Here is a 19,998-nt window from a genome sequence, read left to right as displayed (position 1 = left end):
CTAAGAACACACTAAATACTGCAGAGTTGCAATGAAGAGAATGACTGTCATTCTTAAAAATTAATTATGAAGCTTATCTTAGGGATGTCATCATTTTCAAATGATTTAATCATTTTTAATCAAAATAATTGCTTGTTTATTGTGAATTCTTAGTTAAAAGAAGGAAGATTAAATTATCAAAAAGCAAACAGACAAGAAATACGAAATAAAAATGAAGGAAAATTAGGAACTTAAGAAAAAATGAGAACAAATCAAAAAAGACACACTTAAAAAGCATATTCCCCCACAGCTAACAACTTTAATTTAATTTGTATGTGCTTTCCTACTTCCATTAGTATTATTATTTAAAAACCACATACAAAAATAATAATCCTTGTGACCCTGATCTTGATTTTGATTTAACAAATTCAAATATACAGTAAAGCTAAATTGATTTATCAGCATTAAATGGGATGTTTGTCTGTTTTTTTCTGTTAGTGTCCTGTATTTTTTGTCATGTATGTCTATTGTCTACCAAACAAGAACTTGTGTGTGTAAGCTATTTAGGACGTGGAGAAGAGGTGACAGAAAAACTGGAGAAGGTGAAGTGACAGAGTAATAAAGAGTAATACTGAGCATTAAAATAAATGTAAAAAAAGGAAAATGTAAATGTATACATTAAAAACTAAAGAAAAAACATTCTAAAAGATGGTGGGGAGGTCCGTGATAAGGAATAAAGGCTAGTGATGTCCAATAAATCAGAGTGACTAAAGGCCAGAGAATACTGTTGTGGGCAGGGAGTTGTCCTTCACTGTTAGCTAGTTTTCCTGGCTAATGCATTGGAAGGCGATGTACTTTGTTGGTGGGTGCCATCTTCTTCCACTGGTCCCCTCACAATAGTATCAAAGATGATTACCTTAATCAGAGTGATGAAATTATCTAATTATGGTAAATCATAGAAGAAACCCTTCCCCAGCTGTACCCAACATTTAGTCAATTTCTCTGAGTTCTTTCGTGTACAATTATAAAACCCTCATACTATGGTTATCGTCTGTTCACTGAGCAACTGGGACCACTGCAAGTAAAGCATACAGTTGTGTATTGCAGTGTCCCACACTTCCACTTGGTTCAAACATTATATGTTCTCTATTTACCACATACTGACATTCTTATTTAAAGCACACTGGAGCGTCTCACTCCCTACAACATGCACATGCTGCCATGGGAACAAGCTGTTCCGTTTTGTTTTTCTCCACAAGCCAGCTGCAAAGCAAATCTTTGCACTTAAACTCTGCAAGAATCATAATTAGTAAAAAGCTTATCTGATTTTTAACCTAGAGTTCTTCAAGAAGAGATCATTGAATGTAATGCCATGGGCAAGGTGTCCCAAAAAGTCCAATTGAAAAACAAGGATGGAGCTCTCCTGTTCTTTCAATCTGGTGAATGCTGTGGCAACTAATACCTTGAATTATCTTTATTTATTTTAATTTTGTTTTTGTTTATTCTTTTTAAAAATTCTATTCAGCTTATTCAGCTTAATTATCACAAAGGCTAAGAAAATGAAGGTGTTTTAATCACTACTGATAACTCAGGATCATAAAATGAATCCTAATTGATTTTTAGGTACTGAGGCTAAGATTAATGATATGGACAGGAAATGTGTTTTAAAATCTTTGAAGAGTTTAAATATTCTTTGATAAGCTCTTGCATGGAGGGAAATATAAGGACAGTTTTTTAACTTTGTTTGCAATTTATAACAGCTTCCTGTAGCTATGCAGAGCTCAGGCATCACACCGTAGTATAACGTATCAAATGTCTGCTTTTTTATTACAATATTTACAAAGAAATACTAATGCTCAAAATGCACCCAAGGGTGAATATGAAATTCTTATTCATGTCAGAACAATTATAAAAGCCATCCACTTTTTTTTTTTTTTTTTTTCTTTTTTAATTTGCTTATCTTTCAGAACTCAGACATCAGAACACAGACATTCAGAAACGAATCCATTAGCAACAGGTACACAGGAGTACATTCTGTATGGGAAGCCTTTGCATGACAGATTACATACAAAAAAGCAGACCATTTAATTTCAGTTCTGTTAATGAAAGTGATGGAATCACAGAGAATTAATCAAATTACTTGAGAAAAAAAATGAAAACCCCAACCACTTTTCTAGAACATCCTGGAACAACAGTATGGTAAGGAGGTATTGCTATCATACTATTATCAGATTATGTAGTTTAATCTAAAAACAGGCCCTGACACCTTTATAGGATTTTTCAGAAAATACATTTACTCAGCATAAATCTTGGATTTATACACAAATAGTGAAGCTGTAGCATAAAGGCCGGAGCTGACGGTCATTCCAAAGGAGGTTTAGGTCCTTTAGTACAGGAAGAACATTTCAGCAAATGTTTAAATATTTGCAAATTTACTAATTTATACAGTGCTTTTGAAAAAGCCAACAGAATTAACATGTTAATTAGAAACACTCTTTGGAGGCAGTAGCCTAAAGATAGATGTTGGCTACACTGTTGATTATCATGAATAATGCCTCATTGCTTCTGTACAACCCCCATCCTGGACAACCTACTGATTACTTTCACCATGAGACAGTTTTTATCACAGAGTTCTAGGGGATGTTATGAAAGGTCTTTTTTTTTTCATTTCGCTATTAGACTTACAACATGTGATTTGCTTGTGGAAGTTTCATGCCATTATAACGTGTTAATTTAAAAAAATATTGTCATATTTTTTGGCACTGTTTACTGTAATTTTGTTTTTTACTTATACCATTGTCTATCATTTTTATCCAAGCTAATTTACAAATTCAGAATATGTTACAACTCCATACTGATCTTTTTTTACAGTCAGATAACGGACAAGTAAATTACTTGCTCAAGATATGTGTGAGGAAGTGAGAACTTGGGTTAAAAGCAGTGTTGGTGTAACAGAGAAAATCTCATTTAGAGTAGGTCTGTACCAGGGATCTTCTTAAGGGATCTTCTCTTTGATCTGGTTAAGGATATGTTCAGTAACGGCATAAATCCCCCAGTACACACTTTTTGTAAATGTATTTGTGTTGTGTAGCACCAGAAAATAGAAAGTGGAGAGGAAGATGGAAGAATGGAGAAGTGCTTTGGAAGATAAAGGATTGAAGATAAACAGGAATAAGACAGAATATATTAGGTTTAATGATGAGAAGGATTCACAAGTTAACCTGCAGGCAGAACAATTTAAAAGAGTGAATTCGTTTAAATATATCTAGGATCACTGGTAGCCCGAGTTGGAAAATTAGATGTAGATATAACCCATAGAGTGCAGTGTGGATGGATCAATTGGATGAAGGTACAGTATCAGGAGTATTGTGTGATTGAAGAATTAAGGTGAAGGTTTTTAAGACAGTGGTAAGACCAGCAATGACATATGGAGCTGAGGCATGGGCAGCAAAGAAGTTAGATGTGACAGAAATGAGAAGTGTGTGGAGTTACAAAATAGCACAGAATAAGAAACAAGCTAATCAGATGTCCTGCGGTGGGCAGGCGCCCTGCCCAGGATTTGTTTCCTGCTTTGCTCCCTGTGTTGGCTAGGACTGGCTCCAGCAGACCCCCGTGACCCTGTAGTTAGGATATAGCATGTTGGATAATGGATGGATGGATAATTGGATGTACAACAAAAGGGGGAGAGAAATCTAATAAAATACTGTCAAGTAGACTGAAATGGTATGGACATGTGAAGAGGAGAGACAAGGAAAATATGGCAAAAGAGTGATGGAAATGGAAGTACAGGGAAAGAGAAAGTGAGGGAGACCAAAAAAAGGGATGGATGGATAAAGTAAAAGAAGATGTGAAGCAAAACGGTCTGACTGGTGAGGAGGTGCAGGACCGAACTGTATGGAGAAGGTTGATCAAGTATATCGATTCCACATAGAAGTGGGAAACTATGAAGAGGAAAAAAAAGAAGAAAGGATCACACACAGTGAATCACAGACAGAAGGCAAACTGGCAACACTCAGGTTTCTAACAAAAAAGATAAGGAGGTGAACAATTTTAATGTGTACAAAAATACATATTAAAACTACAAGAATATTCAGAATAACAATATTACAGAATAATACTATAGAATCTCCAGAAAGGGTGATTAGTCAGTTTGTGTAGGTTTCCAGAACTGAGACTCTCTCTGATTTTGTCTATAACTTTACATTACAACTGACTATGAATCCTCAGAGGGTTATATTCCCAACGAATGAGGCTGACTCAAATTTTTGTTATCCTCTCCTCCACAGTAAACTGTCCATATTTCAACATTAATTAACCTATATTCGCAGAATCCCTTTATATTAATTATTTTGAAATTTCAGGTTTTATTGTGCATTTAACCTCATTTGTAGTATTATGTGTGTACATCATGTCCATCCATGCATTATCCAAACCGCTATATCCTAACTACAGGGTCACGGGGGTCTGCTGGAGCCAATCCCAGCCAACACAGGGCGCAAGGCAGGAATAAACCCCGGGCAGGGTGCCAGCCCACCGCAGGTGTACATCATGTGATTTTGTCAAATGTGTAATTTGTACTTTACTTGTAAACTTGTTACATCTCTCTGAGCCCACACTCAGTGAAGAGCGCTATAGAAAAATAAATTAAACTGAACAGAAAATGCATTGTTTAAGTTAATAGTTTTGAAGGAAAACAATGACTAAATGGATGTTAATTAGATATAATATACAAAATAAAATTTCACAAATTATGTTTTTAGGCCTGCATCATGAATCTAACACCCTGGGTTTAAATTTTGCCATTGTCTGTATGTAATCTGCGTTTCCTCGTTGTATGTGAAGGCATTTCCCACATCATAAAACACAGACAAGTTAGACTTTGATCCTGAAAAATCAAAAACAGTTCCTGTATAAGTAATGGACTGGCAAACCATTCAGGGTTATTTCCTGCCCTGCGCTTGATGCACGCAGCAGTTCTGTGCAACTCTGTAGTAGAATAAGGATGTTATGGTTTGAGGATGTTACATACATTTTTGGGCAACATCTATAATCAAAAGGTGCAGTAAAAAAAACAATATAAATAAACCACTAACCCCTATCCACTAATCAAATAATCAATGAAGTGTCCATTTCTTTTTGTTAAACCTATCATACCCAGCTCCTAAAAAGCCTTAATCCTTGGTATCTGAAATAACAGCATTCTAAAATGATGGAAGCAAGACTCGATTTTCTCTTTATAAAACTAACTTAAATGGATAATTAATCACTGTCGCAGTTTACAGGTTAGCAATGCTGCCTCACAGCATCAAGAAACTGGATTTGAATTTTGACAAGGACAACAATTAAGTGGAGCTTGCATTCTGCCCGAGTTTGCATGTATTTTCTTGCAGGGACTCTGATTTGAATCATAAAGGTATGTCCCAAAAGTTTACTTGTGACTCAATATCAGCTTTGCATGTACTGCAACATATTTACCAGGGTTCCAAAATTGGTTCCTGCCTTATACCCAACACTTGCAAGACACGCTCTACTACACTACAATTGTGATACTGAATTAAATACATTCAATAAATGGTTAGATGAGTGGATGTTTTTACAAATTTCTACAAAAAAAGACTAAATAAATAATCTATATATAATAAACTTTAAGCTAATTTATTTTTTAAATCCATCCATCCATTATCCAACCCGCTACTGTATATCCTAACTGCAGGGTCATGGGGGTCTGCTGGAGCCAATCCCAGCCAACAAAGGGCGCAAGGCAGGAAAAAATTCTGGGCAGGGCGCCAGCCCACCGCAGCAATTGCAAAGTAGTACTGTTAAATCAAAGTAAGCGTACTACATTAATTATAATGTTTTAATGCAAATTAAGTTAACTGTGACTCTGATTTGGCCCATTTGAGTTAATGCAGGTTTTTGCCTTAGTGTTCCTTGTGGGAAGATGGCCCCCTGTGGAGGTTTCCTGCAATGTGGGCTGGTTCCTATTTTATGCCTAACTTTGCAAGGAAAACCTCTGACTCCACACTCCCCTATGCAATAGATGGATAAATGGATTCGTGGATGATATTTCACCTGTCAAGTAAATCCAAAACACACACACTCACTTACTTAAAACTTACATTAGTCTCGACCTTACAAAAGGGTAGGCAATATTTTAGGAGAATAAGAAAATCAAGGTGAAACAAAGCCTGCAAATGCCCTTGTTATTATGTAGCTGCACAGCAGCCATAAACCAAATTGCACCTTCCAGTATGAGAGTAATAGCCTATAGAAATCCAAGACTAATCATTAGTTCCTCCTTAGAATCGAACAAGACTCAGTCAAGAAAACCTCCACTAGTGTAATAAAATCTATTTCTTAAAGAGGTTAATGTAGTTCCTTGTATTTGAAATCCACGAAAGGACAATATGCTTGATCCAGCTCACATAAAGTGAGTTCATCCAAATGAAAAAATAAATGCTTCACAATCCTATATGCAATGATTTACAGACAGACAGACAGACAGATAGATAGATAGATAGATAGATAGATAGATAGATAGATAGATAGATAGATAGATAGATCTTCTGTTTTGTTTCATTTTTATTACTAAGTAAAGCTTTTTTAAAAAATAATGAAAATCCTGAGTACAGTAAACCGATACTTCCTGAGAAATGTGCATCTTAATCACCGAAAACATTCAATTTTCTTTCTTCAAGGAGCACTTGCTCAAGAAATCTGTTCCCCTCTTTGCTCCTTCCCACACACCACAGTTCAATCAACTCATGCAATTGCAAGTGTGTTTAGCAGCAACCCCTGCATGCTTTTGTCAGCAATTCTAAGTATTTTAAAACAAACTAGATAGTGTGTTTGCCTGAATTCCAATACCTAATACTATAATAGCATGCAGGGACTATTTCACACTTTTACAATAGACTCATGATAGCAGTATTTGCCAGACCATACATTACACAACTACACACCAAAAAAAGTGAATGGCGTAACTCTTTGTTTAAAACTACCATGTGTAAAACATATCTTTAAACTTATTGCTACTTAGATATCAATGAAATACACACAAATACTATTGTTAATTCTGATACGTTCCAAAATACACTTATCCATTTCCTGAATGCTTTTACTACAATAAAGAATCACAGCTGCATCACTAGAATAATGCAAAAAGCAGAAACCAACACAGGACAAGGTGCTAACCTTTAAAAGGGGCTCAGTGACACAAGCAAACTGCTCACTCCCTTACTGTACGTACTGTCATCAACATTCATAAACCTGCTCAATCCTTTTTTTATTTTCCAAAAGAAGAAAATATATGCAGTACTGCTTGGCAAAGAAAAAATGTCTCTCACTAAGCAAAAGGGATTACAGTGTATATGTGCAGAACTGTTATTTCTAGGTATAAGCTATTCCCTTATGTGTGGGTGTTTGTTTTTTGTTTTTTTTTTTAATAGTGGGAACAACATTGCTGTAGGGTACAAGCTGCTTTTGTTAACCCTATAATACCCGTTTTATGCCAGCATACTAAATTTTAAGTTTGCATGCAATAAATTGATATCATCTGTTAAATAATATTTATCTATTAATAACATTTTTATCTCAAATGGAATGCACTAAAGATGTAAACAAAATAAAAGCAACCCATTTTTGAATTTTAAATCAAAGTGTAGTCTCTTTGGTCTACTGCAAACATTTGATAGACTAGTTTTATGACCCAGTCTCACTGGCACAATTCATTTAATGCTTTTAACATGTTTATTATTTAGTCTATTTGATTTTGATTGTTTGTTTTTTCACCATTGATTGGACAATTTAATTTTGAACAGTGATTATAATCTAGTTCTGACATGACTATCAATTACTACCTATTTTACAGTTTTTGTTTTTCTTTTTTACACTTATTTGAAAACAGAATTTCATATTTCCAGAGTTTACTAATACAATTTTTTGTTTAAATCAAAACATAACTAAAATAAAAACAACGATTTAGTGCTTGAATAAACTGTACATTTTTCTAACCTTTTCCCTTAAATTTGTACATAGTGTAAAAAAACTATTAGTATCTGAGTACATTGGAAATTAGTAAACTTGTACATTTATGCGTAAAACAACATTTGTCAGAATCCTGCATGACACAGAGTATGCTCTAGAAAATACTTCCACATATATTTCATTCGGTACAGGAAAGGCTGATCAGTATATACAAACCTTTCTAAAACTACACTCAATCTACACCCACCAAAGCATATGGAGACTCAGTAGACCTTCCATTAACTGAAACCGACCATTGGCAGAATATCAGTGTTTTTATGGTCCTTGTATGTTTCTGTTTCTCTTCATTTAAATTCAATGAAACTACAACTACTATATTCTTGTTCATCATCAGCAGGACTTTTGTTGTAGATTTTCGGGTTCATTTACGGGTAATTCACAAGATTAGTTAAATAATGCATTAACTTTACAAACTAAAACTTAGGGTAAAATTCTCTAACAAAAAGGATCACAACATTTATATTCTATTGAAACATCCTGCAAAGTTTACTTCACTAACTCAAAACAAACCTAAACTTGAATATTAATATACATTCTCAAAGGCTAACACTTAATAAATAAACTTTGCAAAAAATGCCATATTTGGCACACAAAAATGTATGTATATATTATTTTACAAAAAGCTAAAGGGTGTGTGGACCTCTGCTATTTTATCTGCTGAGGTGCGGTAAATTCTCAAAACTAACCTTGTGGTTTTTAAATATTTTCAAGGAAATAAAGCTGCCTTTATGAAATAAAGCAGTTCTGTTTTTGTTTGCTGCCTATAAATGTGCAAGGGTTCTGTTTGAAGGTGGGTGATAATAAGACTTTCTTAAAGTCAATGGAAAACAATAAATTAGTTTAAAAAGATATCATAGTTGCATGACCTTAAGAAATTCATATTAGCAGTATTACTTTTATTGCTATTGCTGTGTTCACTATCAAACACTCAGAGTTGTTATCCAGAATAACAAATTCAATAATCAAAATATGCCTCGCAGTTAGGAGACGCGGGTTCGCTTCCCGGGTCCTCCCTGCGTGGAGTTTGCATGTTCTCCCCGTGTCTGCGTGGGTTTCCTCCGGGTACTCCGGTTTCCTCCCACAGTCCAAAGACATGCAGGTTAGGTGGATTGGCGATTCTAAATTGTCCCTAATGTGTGCTTGGTGTGTGTTTGTGTGTGTCCTGCGGTGGGTTGGCACCCTGCCCAGGATTGGTTCCTGCCTTGCGCCCTATGTTGGCTGGGATTGGCTCCGGCAGACCCCCGTGACCCTATGTTCAGATTCAACGGGTTGGAAAATGGATGGATGGATTATCAAAATATACAAATAAAATAATAGTTTTATAATTATTGTATTGCCTGCAATGGACTGGCACCCTATCCTGCAACTGTTTGTGCCTTGCACCCAGTGTTTGCTGCGCTGGGCTCCAGCAGCCCCCTACTCTTACCCTATGTAAGCCAGTTGGGAAAGAGTATGTATGCAGGCATAGATGGATGGTTATTGTAGTATTCTATCATTTGAATGCATGACAATGAAAAGTTCCAGCATGTTAACATAATAAATCAAAAAACTAAATCTGAATCAACATGTATAAAAAGGAGAATGAAAATAAAGAATGTGTGTGCACTAACACACTCATTATATCATATACATCAATGTCTGTGCTTAATCAAAAGCAAACATATCACAGCATAGTATGCCATTTTCTAAAACTTCCTACATATATCTTCTTACAGGATACTTTAATATAGTTCTTGGATTTAGTGTAAATTAATTTGTCATGATTCTGTATAAACGTGTTGGATGATCAAGGCACATTGTTCCCATATAAAATCATACTGAAATAGGATACCAACTAAGAATATTATAAGCTTCCATCTATCCATTATCTAACCCAGTTCTGAATCACAGAGCACCAGACCCACCAGAGGCGGGTACCAACCCTGGATACTGTGCCAGGAACGCTCACACAAAGCCACACTCATCTCCACCTGGCCAAGGATTCCAAATAGTCTAACATGTATAGGATATAGTGTCTTTTAACACTAATGTAAAACATAACCAAAATATTTTGTTGGGCTATTTTAATAATGTCCACCCTTTAAATCATATAATTGTCATATTTACCCTGACAACTTACTGTGCATCTGCTCATCTGTACCTGTTGCAGGAAAAGTAATCAAAACTCCCACTACTGAATTATGAAATGCAGTCCTTGTTCTATATTCTTGTTTTTAATTTCTATCACTTATTACGTTGTTTTTTTTTTTTTATTTTAAAGTACTTTTTTCCGACACCATTTACAGGATTTACAAAACGTTGGTTTTATGCATTTTTCGCATTACTTCAATCTAAGCGTGTCGCAAATACTGTTATCTGCAAAGTGCTTGGAGACGACAGTATGGTCGCACACTCTAACACCGCCACACGACCACACCACTCTGATACAAATGAACAACTTCGAAAAACTGAAGATTCATTTCAATTCAAAGTGCAAGTCAATATTTCTGTAAAATATTTGGCGGGGATTGTGAGGAAGGTCACAACTATCCCCGAAATTGAAGTTGGATGATGTTAGGTGAAGCCACGCCCCCAAATAACCCACGACACCTTAAGTGTCGCGCACCAGTCCATTCTTATAATGGGCGCTATATACCAAGATGAAAGTAGAAAACCACTCTAAAGAAACAAACTACTCAGCAAGGAGGCGTGTGCAGCATTGCGATTAAACTCTTATGCAAGTTACCTAATTCGTGTTAACAATGATATCTCAAGTTTATCCATGTCTCTGTTTTTTTCCTGTCTTGATCAATTCTCCGTTTTAACAGAATGCGTTGAACACGAAATAAGCATCACTGTGTGAATCACGTTGTTAGTATAGGTTGTTATATATTTTGATAAGTAATAAACATACGATACATCAGTCCTGATTTTGCGCAAACTTATCTTCCTAAATTCATTTGAGAGCTCACAAAGCGAACACCCCGATAACATTTTCACATCTTGACATTTGCTCCCTGTATCCTTAACAGGTTACAAAAGAGCAGCAGGTGAGCGTTAAAAATAGCTGTATTTATGAGACGATATTTAATTGTGCCTCAGTTTGCTTTTGTGTTTCCTTTGTTTTTACGATGTACCACAAATTACATTTTTGTTAGTGTGGAAGCAGCAGAAAGTGCTTTATCCCTATAGCAGGCGGGACTGGTATTTACGGCGCCAAGCTGGCAACATTCCCTATCTTTCAGTAGCGTATTCGAACTGACTAGGGGCACCCCAAAGGCATCATTAAATAAAAAGAATGAGTGGCATACAGATAACACGAAATAAAGCGTGACTGGCGAAAGAAGAGAGCTTGCTTTAATTTCCACACAAATGATCTAAGTACTGCCAAGACTGTACGGCGCACCGTTATATCGCCAAAGAAAACTGGGTGTTACGCAGGATATTCGTATTATAGATTTGCTGGACATTCACCTAGGCTGTTAATCGTTTTGTAACTAATTATTAGAAGCAGCAATAATGGTGTATTCTGCGAAATGACGCTAGCCGGACCTTCCTAAAATGAAAGGGCACGAAATGAAGCGAAACTAACTAAGCCGAAACTATTGAAATGCTTCTGGCTCTATGTGCGCTAATAGTTTTACTGTACAGAAGACGGTGCATTTGCGAATGGACTGAAGTGCTTTTGCCGCTGCAGTTTTAAAACCATCAAAATGAATTCCTTGCTTCTTTATTTGCTTTGAATACTAAAGTGTCTGTGGCGTTTCTACTTAATGGATAGTGATATTCCCGATGCGATGTCTAAAGGCGCTACTTTTGAATAAAATTGTTAAGTCAATTGTTTTAGACAAAGGAGCACAGGAGGCAAGTCAGACAACTCTATTGAAAAAATAAACCATTGGATAAACCATTTCCATAAATAACTACAATACATTCATCCAGCTGACACTCTAAATCCACTCTGACAATAAGGAGACATTGGTCATCTGTAGACATCATGGTTATACAAAATTTCACATTACCTGAATCTCCCTTGCGTGGTATACAATAATCAGACCAAGAAGAATTATCGTTGAAAGGCTAATAAGGCATTTTAGAGCTAATGAATACAGCGACCCCTGCAATATAACAGAAAAGAAATCATGGCATTTTCATGAACAGTTTGACAATGTCTCTTTTTTTTTTGCATTATAGCAATGCATGTTTCTAACGATCATGCAGATAAACACATTTATAAAAATGGAAAGGGGGTTTAAGAACATTTTTACATAAACAGCATTTTGCTAAAACTGTGCCCTACGGGAGTCTACCTTTGTCCCCAGTGGTCAACCATCCCGACTTAACTTCTCACATGCAAGCCGCTGCAATTGGGCATTGCGGGTGTAGTAATGCAGAGTAAAAGCAAGATAATCTCAGTCTCTGCTTTCGGGGGATATGCGGCAAGTCAGACGAGTGATGTATCAGAAGGGCTCAGCTTTTAACAAACTGGACAAGCACTGGTCTAAAAAGTAAGAAAAGTGTTGGTAGTAGCTCTTCCAGACTTTTGCGCGCCCATCTTACCTTCTGATACGCTCCCCAAGAAAGTTCAGTTTCAATGACCATAACCACAATCCCAAACATCCCAAAGATCAGCGCATAGTCGCTGAGCCGCTTTCTTTTCTCAAAGAGGGCTCTCCTATGCCCGAGCTTGTAGCCGATGTTTTGGTTTTTCTTCTTATTCGATTTATTGTTCCCGCTGTTGCTACCTCCTCCACCTCCGGAACCGTAAGACACCAGGTTGGCCGAATTGTTCTGCTCCGGCTTGGACACCACGATCTCTGGGGCGCCGGTACTTGTGGATATCGGTTGTAAAGGCTGCGACTCCGAGTCCAGCTCGTGCAGATTCCTGCGGGAGGAACTGAGGTTGCTCAGCGGCCGCATCACACCGCCGTTATACCTGCAGCTACTCATGGCTATTTCAGTGAACGGGTTGTTCTCCCGGTGGTTACTGCTAGGACTACCCTGCTGCCGGCTGTGGCACTGCTGGTACTGATGGTAGTGGTGGTGGTGGTGATGATGCTGTTGCCTGGATGAACTGGCATGGCTGGAAGGCGTGAACTCGCTAACGCTGAGCTGACTGCCGGGTCTCGACGAGGAAACGGGTGGTGAATTAGTCCTGAAAGCTCCGGTTAGTACGGGTGAAGTCCGCAGAACAATTAGGTTATCCCCTGCACCATATAAGCAGTTGTTGCATCTGTGGCATAGGTCGTCCTGTTGCCGAAGAAACTGATCCTCCTGATTCTGACAGTCGTAGTGTTGCTGTTGCTGCTGCTGCTGCCTCTGCTGTTGTGGCTGCTGCTCCTGAAAGAAATCGTGCTGGAACTGCAATGAGGTTTCCATGTCAGAGTTGTTAAAGCACCAGGAGGAACGGGCAGCGCACCCGGCGCAATGCGTTATGGTAGGGATGGGGAAGTCCTGCTGGGGCGAGGAAGGACCCATCTCGGCTCCTGTAGAATCCAAGCAGCGCGTCCGATTGGTTGGGCGGACCAAAACAACTGGCATGACGTCACCTGTAAGAAAGACAGAGGCAAATTGTGGTATTGAGAAAGGGAAACGCTCTCCCCGTGGGATTCCACCTTAAGTGCTATTGAGAAACAGGGAGCTGTCAAAGGTAGGGAGACAGGAGCATCCTAGGGGACTTATCACTGCGCGCCTGATCTTCTCTTAGAAACTGGCACGGTGGAGGTAGAGTTGGGGCGAGTCGAGGGATCTCTGCGCCCACATCACTACAATATGTGCTACAATACTGATCAGCTGAGCTCGTGTCGCTTAATGTCTCTCTTTGCCTTAACAGCTGCAGAACGAAGAGACTTAAAGAGCAAGGAAACGTGGCTATCAAAAAAAGAAAAAAAATCGAGTTTTTTAAAAAAAATGTACCTACTATCAAATAGAAACGGGTACACAGCTATTGTAGTTAATGGGTGGCCGCGTACATTGACCGAAGATGAATATTCCTATTGAAAAGAATATTGTTTAACGAGTCAACGTATGACAATAACAAAGTACAGAAAATCCAGTATTCTGTATTATTGTGTAGTATTTAACATGTATGTTTGTTTGTGTACAATTATTGATGGACCAATCAGTCTATATTCTAATGAAGAAACGACAAAATCCAGCTCTGTTATTTGGTATATGATCTGTTTTTATTACCTAATAATCCATCCGTTCGTGTATAAATCCTAACCATTTTTGCCACTATTAGTTAACCAATTTGTCAAAACAAGTACGGGAGCAAGAAAGGACCTAGACTCGGACTTGACATTAACGTAATACTCATTGTATTTATTTTGTTCCTTCCGGCTCCGCGGTGCAGGTGTCCTAAGCAATGAGCTGTAAACTGCAGCCCCTGAGAAAATCTCCGCTCTGGGAGCGATTACTGCTGGCGTTCATAGTGTCAGCAGCGCTGGGACATCAGCTGTGCCCGCTTTGTCTCCAGGTAATTTCTTATTGTTTACCTACGGGAGTAAGAAGGGCATGTTGCTTTAGTATCGTTTAGTAAAATAGAATACTAATCCACACATATTTTTAAAATAATATCCATTGATTATGGCCCATCGTCACTCTGAATGCATTAACACTAGACTAATGATTATGCTGTGTTTTTAGTATTTAAACTGTGTTTAAAAATAGTATTTAATGCAGTTTACATCGCCACACGTTTTATTCATTGTATTAATAATAACAAAAACGACAATGTTGATTTGATCAATGTTAAAATAGCGCATTTGCTTTCCGTTTTATAAACTTATACCCTATCATCGCTGTATTGCTTTAAAACAACCTAACGCTTATATTTAAATATGGAGCCTTGCATGAAGTTATACATTTTAATCAATCACACTTTGCAAGAAAGATTACTTAATACATTTCGTTTTTATTTCGGATAGTCCAAAGCATACATTAGACTGAAACCGGAGATATGACATTAAGTAATTGAATTTCTTACCTGGATTCGATTTCCTGAAATGCTATTGAATATCATCTTTAACTTGTTGCCAGCGCTCCTTTGCTGAAAAGTTTTTGCCAAGACTATTAATGAATAATTAATTTAATCGAGGTCTTGGGTCACTTTGACTTTAAAAACACAATATTGCTATCGTTGTTGGCGGTTTTGCTGTCAGAATATACCTTAACGAGCGTTTAAGATTTGAACGGGTTTCAAATATTGATAGACTATAGCAATATCGTTAGCTATTGCTTTAGATCTTCTGGCGGTGCCTGCAGTTTAAACAGTTATATATAGCACGGCACGGTGGCGCAGTAGGCAGCATTGCCGCCTCACAGTATTGTGCCAAAGGATCGATTGGGTGGCACCACTTAGACTCGCAGTCCAAAGGCTTTCATTATTGCAGTGTTTGTGGGCTGGTTCCTACCAGTTGCTGGGAAATACACTGGAGTAATTAAGCGGGTAAGATGATGGTTTTACGCTGCGCATAAAAATGATGATTTATCTAGACGCTAGAGGTCGTTATTTTCTGTATTTTTTAATCAACGCAAGTTCAAACGAAAGTGGTTAAGGAGTTTATGTAATAACAGATCGTGCTTATTCTGTGATCATGTTTTGATTTAATTTATCAGTAAAGAACGTCAAAACTGTAGTGTAAGTATTAGTTCTTTTTGAAGAATTGTTGGTGTTTCATATGCTGTTAGAATTTCTTATACACTCTTATACATTTCCATACCTATTTCAAATAGTTTTTTGTGAAATTAAGTACTAAAAACATAAGTGAAGTCTGAAGATTTGCTCTGTTCTTTAAGTTTATTGCTGATTCAATTCAGAAAACGTGTGTCGAAATTTATGTGCAATAGGATTTGGCATATTTTATTAAATGTTTTAGTTACTATTTACAAAGTATCACACCCTTTTATTGTTGAAGCTATTTTATAAATAACATTTAATGTATTATTAGTATTTCAAGAAATACTCTAATTCGGTGCTCTTTCATTTAAGAAAAGGTGCCGTGGTTACTGACTGATCAGTGTATAAACGTACACGTGACATGTCTACACTTCACATATCTCTAGTGTATAGATATGATATACACATCTTTACATTATATTATATGAAATTACATTATATAAAATAATGGACATAATGTAAGTTCATGTTAGTTCAGACTGCCAGCTTCCCATTTCACATGAGCACAACAACAAGCTGCAGTAACAGAACAGAGAATGAATCTTCAGGTAAAAGTGTGCAATATCTATATCTTTAATAGATAATATTTCCATTAAGTCTTTAGTAATTGAAGGTGCTACTAAAAAAAAGCAACATGTTTCTTTGAGACTTGAGGCAGTCTACTGAAAGTATTAAAAATCCTCTGTACAGAATTCCTATTTTCCTTGGCCAAGCTGAGAATAGAGTTAGTTTAAAGGAGAAGACAGCTATGTGAGAGACAGATTGTGGCAAAAGAAAATGGAGTAACATGATTAGTGGGAGTACTTAGCATTCAATATGTTCTCTTGGACACCAGTAATGAGCATTTTGTTTTACCTGTTTACATTTCCCAAAACTGTTACAAATTATGTTGAGTTTTAGGAAATACAGTGGTGTCTTAATGGACATGGCAGGTGGACAGAGAGGGAGAGAGAGAGCGTTCAATGGAAAGCAAATGTTTTTATATCATTTACATATTTGTTATTGCAGAGAAAAGTGTAATTAACAGTAATGCAAATATGGTAGATTGTGAATCATCCTTTGTTTCATTATGCTGTACGTTAAGTTAATACATTTTCAATGAATTATAAACATCACAGCTACTGATATGCTTGTGTTTTATAAAGAAAATAGTAATTAAGAAAAATAGTAATACATTTAAAATAGCCTCTAAAATAGTTTAAGAATTATTTTTGTTTATTCAGATGTGTCACTATATTTGTGTGTAGTTAAACAGAGAAGAAAGCCAAACATGTCTTTAAATTTACATATTGTAGCAGGATATAGTATAATGATAATTCATAATTATAAATGTTTATCAGTTTTATCGAATATTACACCTATAAAGAGACCATAATCAATAACAAACGCTGTATACAGCATAACTGTTAACTCAGTAATATATAAATAATGCATTTTTTATTTCCAAGAATCCCTGTTTCTTCTGTTTTCACTGAGTTATAAACTAACTTACTCTTCTACTTACACAATAAGGGTGCTACATAACTTATTATAACTCAAGTTTCATTGTTATCTTTGTATGAATTGGAATTATGAAGTTTAATAGATTTAAAGGGAAAGTTAACTTTTTTTCATGATATATGGGTTCATTGTAATACTGCCATGTCTTGGCACCTCTTGTGCTACAGTGGTGGCAGAATAAAGCCATGTATTCTTCTAAGGAATGTAAGATGAGTTTCAACTTTGAGTAGCATTCGATTTTTAGCAAGAGGTTGGTGGGGAGTGGAACAGTCAGTTGGTATTTTGCTTCTGTTAAACTATAATTTTTGTAGAAGCAAAAAAACAGATAAATTGTTCCGGGATACTGACACAACCCCTAGTTATTATTACAATAAATTCATATATCATAAAGAGAGAATCTCCAGATTTAATTGTAGAAATTGAGCTATTTTTGAGTCTCAATAAGGCCCATAATGTTCATTTCATTTCATTTAATTACCGTTAATGTACTTTGTAGTGGCAAAACTGTTGGCAAATTATTATACAGTAAAGTAAACAGGAAGCCTGAAACTAAGTGGAGAAGCAATTCAGCACCATGGACAGCTCTGGGGAAACAATGTAATCAAGAACATTAAAGTCAGTTTTACATCCAGTATGATACATTCAAATATTGTAAAAAGTTATTGCACACATCTATCTATCTATCTATCTATCTATCTATCTATCTATCTATCTATCTATCTATCTATCTATCTATCTAATATAAGGAAAACGTACACACTATAATTACAGAACAAAATTATTAGCAAATTGTTTCTAACTTAAATTCTCTACCTAATACAAAAACAGAATTATCACCCAATATTTTCATTATGGAAGCATAGTTTAATGCTAAATCTAAAATGTTTAATGTTCATTGCAATAGCTAATTTGCTACTGCAGTATTGTTTTCTATGATTACAAATATATGCACCCTCAATTATATTGTTAAAAACGTTATACAATTTTCACAATTAAAAAATAATCTTTTTAGTTAAATACTTGAAAAAATGACATTTCTGTCTTTCACTATGTTTCGTTTATTTATATTTAAACAATATACACAATTTATACAATAGTAACCGACACTTTTTTTTACATTGACATGTGTGTTTAACAAAAAAGAGATATATAGCCTTGTGCTTACATGACCTTTAACCGATAACTTAATATATCATAGTCTGGAAAGGCCATATGTAGTAATAAGAGAATTATTGATTTCTTTTTTTTTCTTCCTTTCAAAAGTGGTACCTTTAGGCGTACAACTCTTCTCAATACATTAAGTTTCATCACCAGGGGGCACTATTTTACTGAACAAACTAGACAAGAGTATCACATTCATATAAGTTCATGTTCAGAGGCTAGAGTAGCCTCTGAGTTTCATTGACTGCACTTTTCACATATTGATCATTCTTATACATTTTTGGATAATTTAAATTTGGAAAAAGATTTGCATTTATTTCTGCCTCAAGTGATTTATATAATAATGTAAACAATATGGGCTCTAGACTGCTGATGCATATAGTAGAAGAGCTCTTATTAGAAATATTTGCAATAGTAAAATCTGTAGATTTGAAATTTAAGAGTTAATGTTTTGCATTTTTGTAATTTCTATATACATTTTAGTTGTTTATATTGAGGAAAGAGTAGTAAATCAAATGAGAATTATTATGTAAGCTACAGACCTTAATCCATATACTATTTATTGTTGTTATGTGTAAAATCTTTATCTTATACATTATCAATATTTTTACTATATTAAGGTTTATTTTGATGGTTTTTAAAATGATTAATTCGGCACAGTTATATGCCAGCCATTGCCATAATAATATAACTTTAATTTTAATATTTTCTATTAAAAAGACAATAAAAAAACACTGATAAATGATAAATGAGTGCAGAATATCAAACACATATTTTTATAATATGCTTAAATTAATACACAATGTAATAACCAAATAAAATGAACAGTCAGGTATGGCTCCACAATATATTTATCATTTTGTTATAAAGAAGATGTTATAGTCCAGTTAAGAATTGTTCCTTAAGGAATCCTTATACAGATAATTAAAAATACTTATGTTTGACACTTTAAACACTACAGGAGTGTAAAATCAAGGACTACAAGACTACAGAGCAGTTTTTATTATCAGGCAATTAGACTTGTAAATGATTCCCATCCATTTCCTCTTCTCCTCACAATATCCAACTTTATTGGCACATAACTCCAGCTAGTAATTTAAATTTTCTCTTAGCCTTTTGAATTACTATATCCTTATTAAATTTTTTTTGATTATATGTTTTAATATTGCCAACTGATTTATATGTTTAAATAATATGCTAACATTTCACTGCTGTACTTGTGTAAATTTGTTTCTCTTATATATTGACTATTGGTTATTGACTATTAGAACATTAATTGTATTGTATTATATTTAATATGTGTATAGTGGTGACAGGAAGAGAATAGATAGTAAGATTTTCATTGTACAGTGTGTTTATTGTGCATTTGACAATAAATTGTCATCTTATTATACATCTCGTTAATGAATCTTTAATGCATTTTGCATTCTTTTTAAATTTACAGTAATCCCTCGCTACTTTGCGGTTCACTTTTTGCGGATTCACGACTTAGCGGGTTTTTAAATATAGTAGATAGTATTTCCTAGTCTAAGAACAACAAAACAAGTTCGGTGACTAAGTGCGTTGTAACACGGGCTGTAATTGGTACATGGGATGGAGACGACAAATCACAGCTTCCCGCTTTCTAATCGGGCCTGTGATTGGTGCTTTGA

At 35.6% G+C, this 19,998-nt stretch overlaps 1 protein-coding gene across 5 annotated transcripts in view; it reads right to left on the bottom strand.

Moving 5' to 3' along the window:
- kcnn2 (potassium calcium-activated channel subfamily N member 2) overlaps positions 1 to 19,998 on the bottom strand; it is a 553,897-nt gene that overhangs the window by 263,988 nt on the left and 269,911 nt on the right. For 4 of the 5 annotated variants that reach the window (XM_039758938.1, XM_039758937.1, XM_039758939.1 and 1 more), the window contains 2 exons: positions 12,565 to 13,553; positions 12,027 to 12,122 (listed from right to left, as the gene is read on the bottom strand). In XM_039758938.1, the coding sequence (XP_039614872.1) occupies positions 12,027 to 12,122; positions 12,565 to 13,553 (1,085 nt within the window). Of the gene's footprint in view, positions 1 to 12,026; positions 12,123 to 12,564; positions 13,554 to 14,992; positions 15,395 to 19,998 lie in introns of those variants that run through there. The other variant, XM_039758940.1, reaches the window with a different exon arrangement.

Source organism: Polypterus senegalus, chromosome 7 (genome assembly GCF_016835505.1).
Source record: "Polypterus senegalus isolate Bchr_013 chromosome 7, ASM1683550v1, whole genome shotgun sequence".
NCBI lineage: Eukaryota > Metazoa > Chordata > Cladistia > Polypteriformes > Polypteridae > Polypterus > Polypterus senegalus.
The sequence above is the reverse complement of the archived record's forward strand: the minus strand, read 5'-3'. Positions and strand labels throughout refer to the sequence as shown.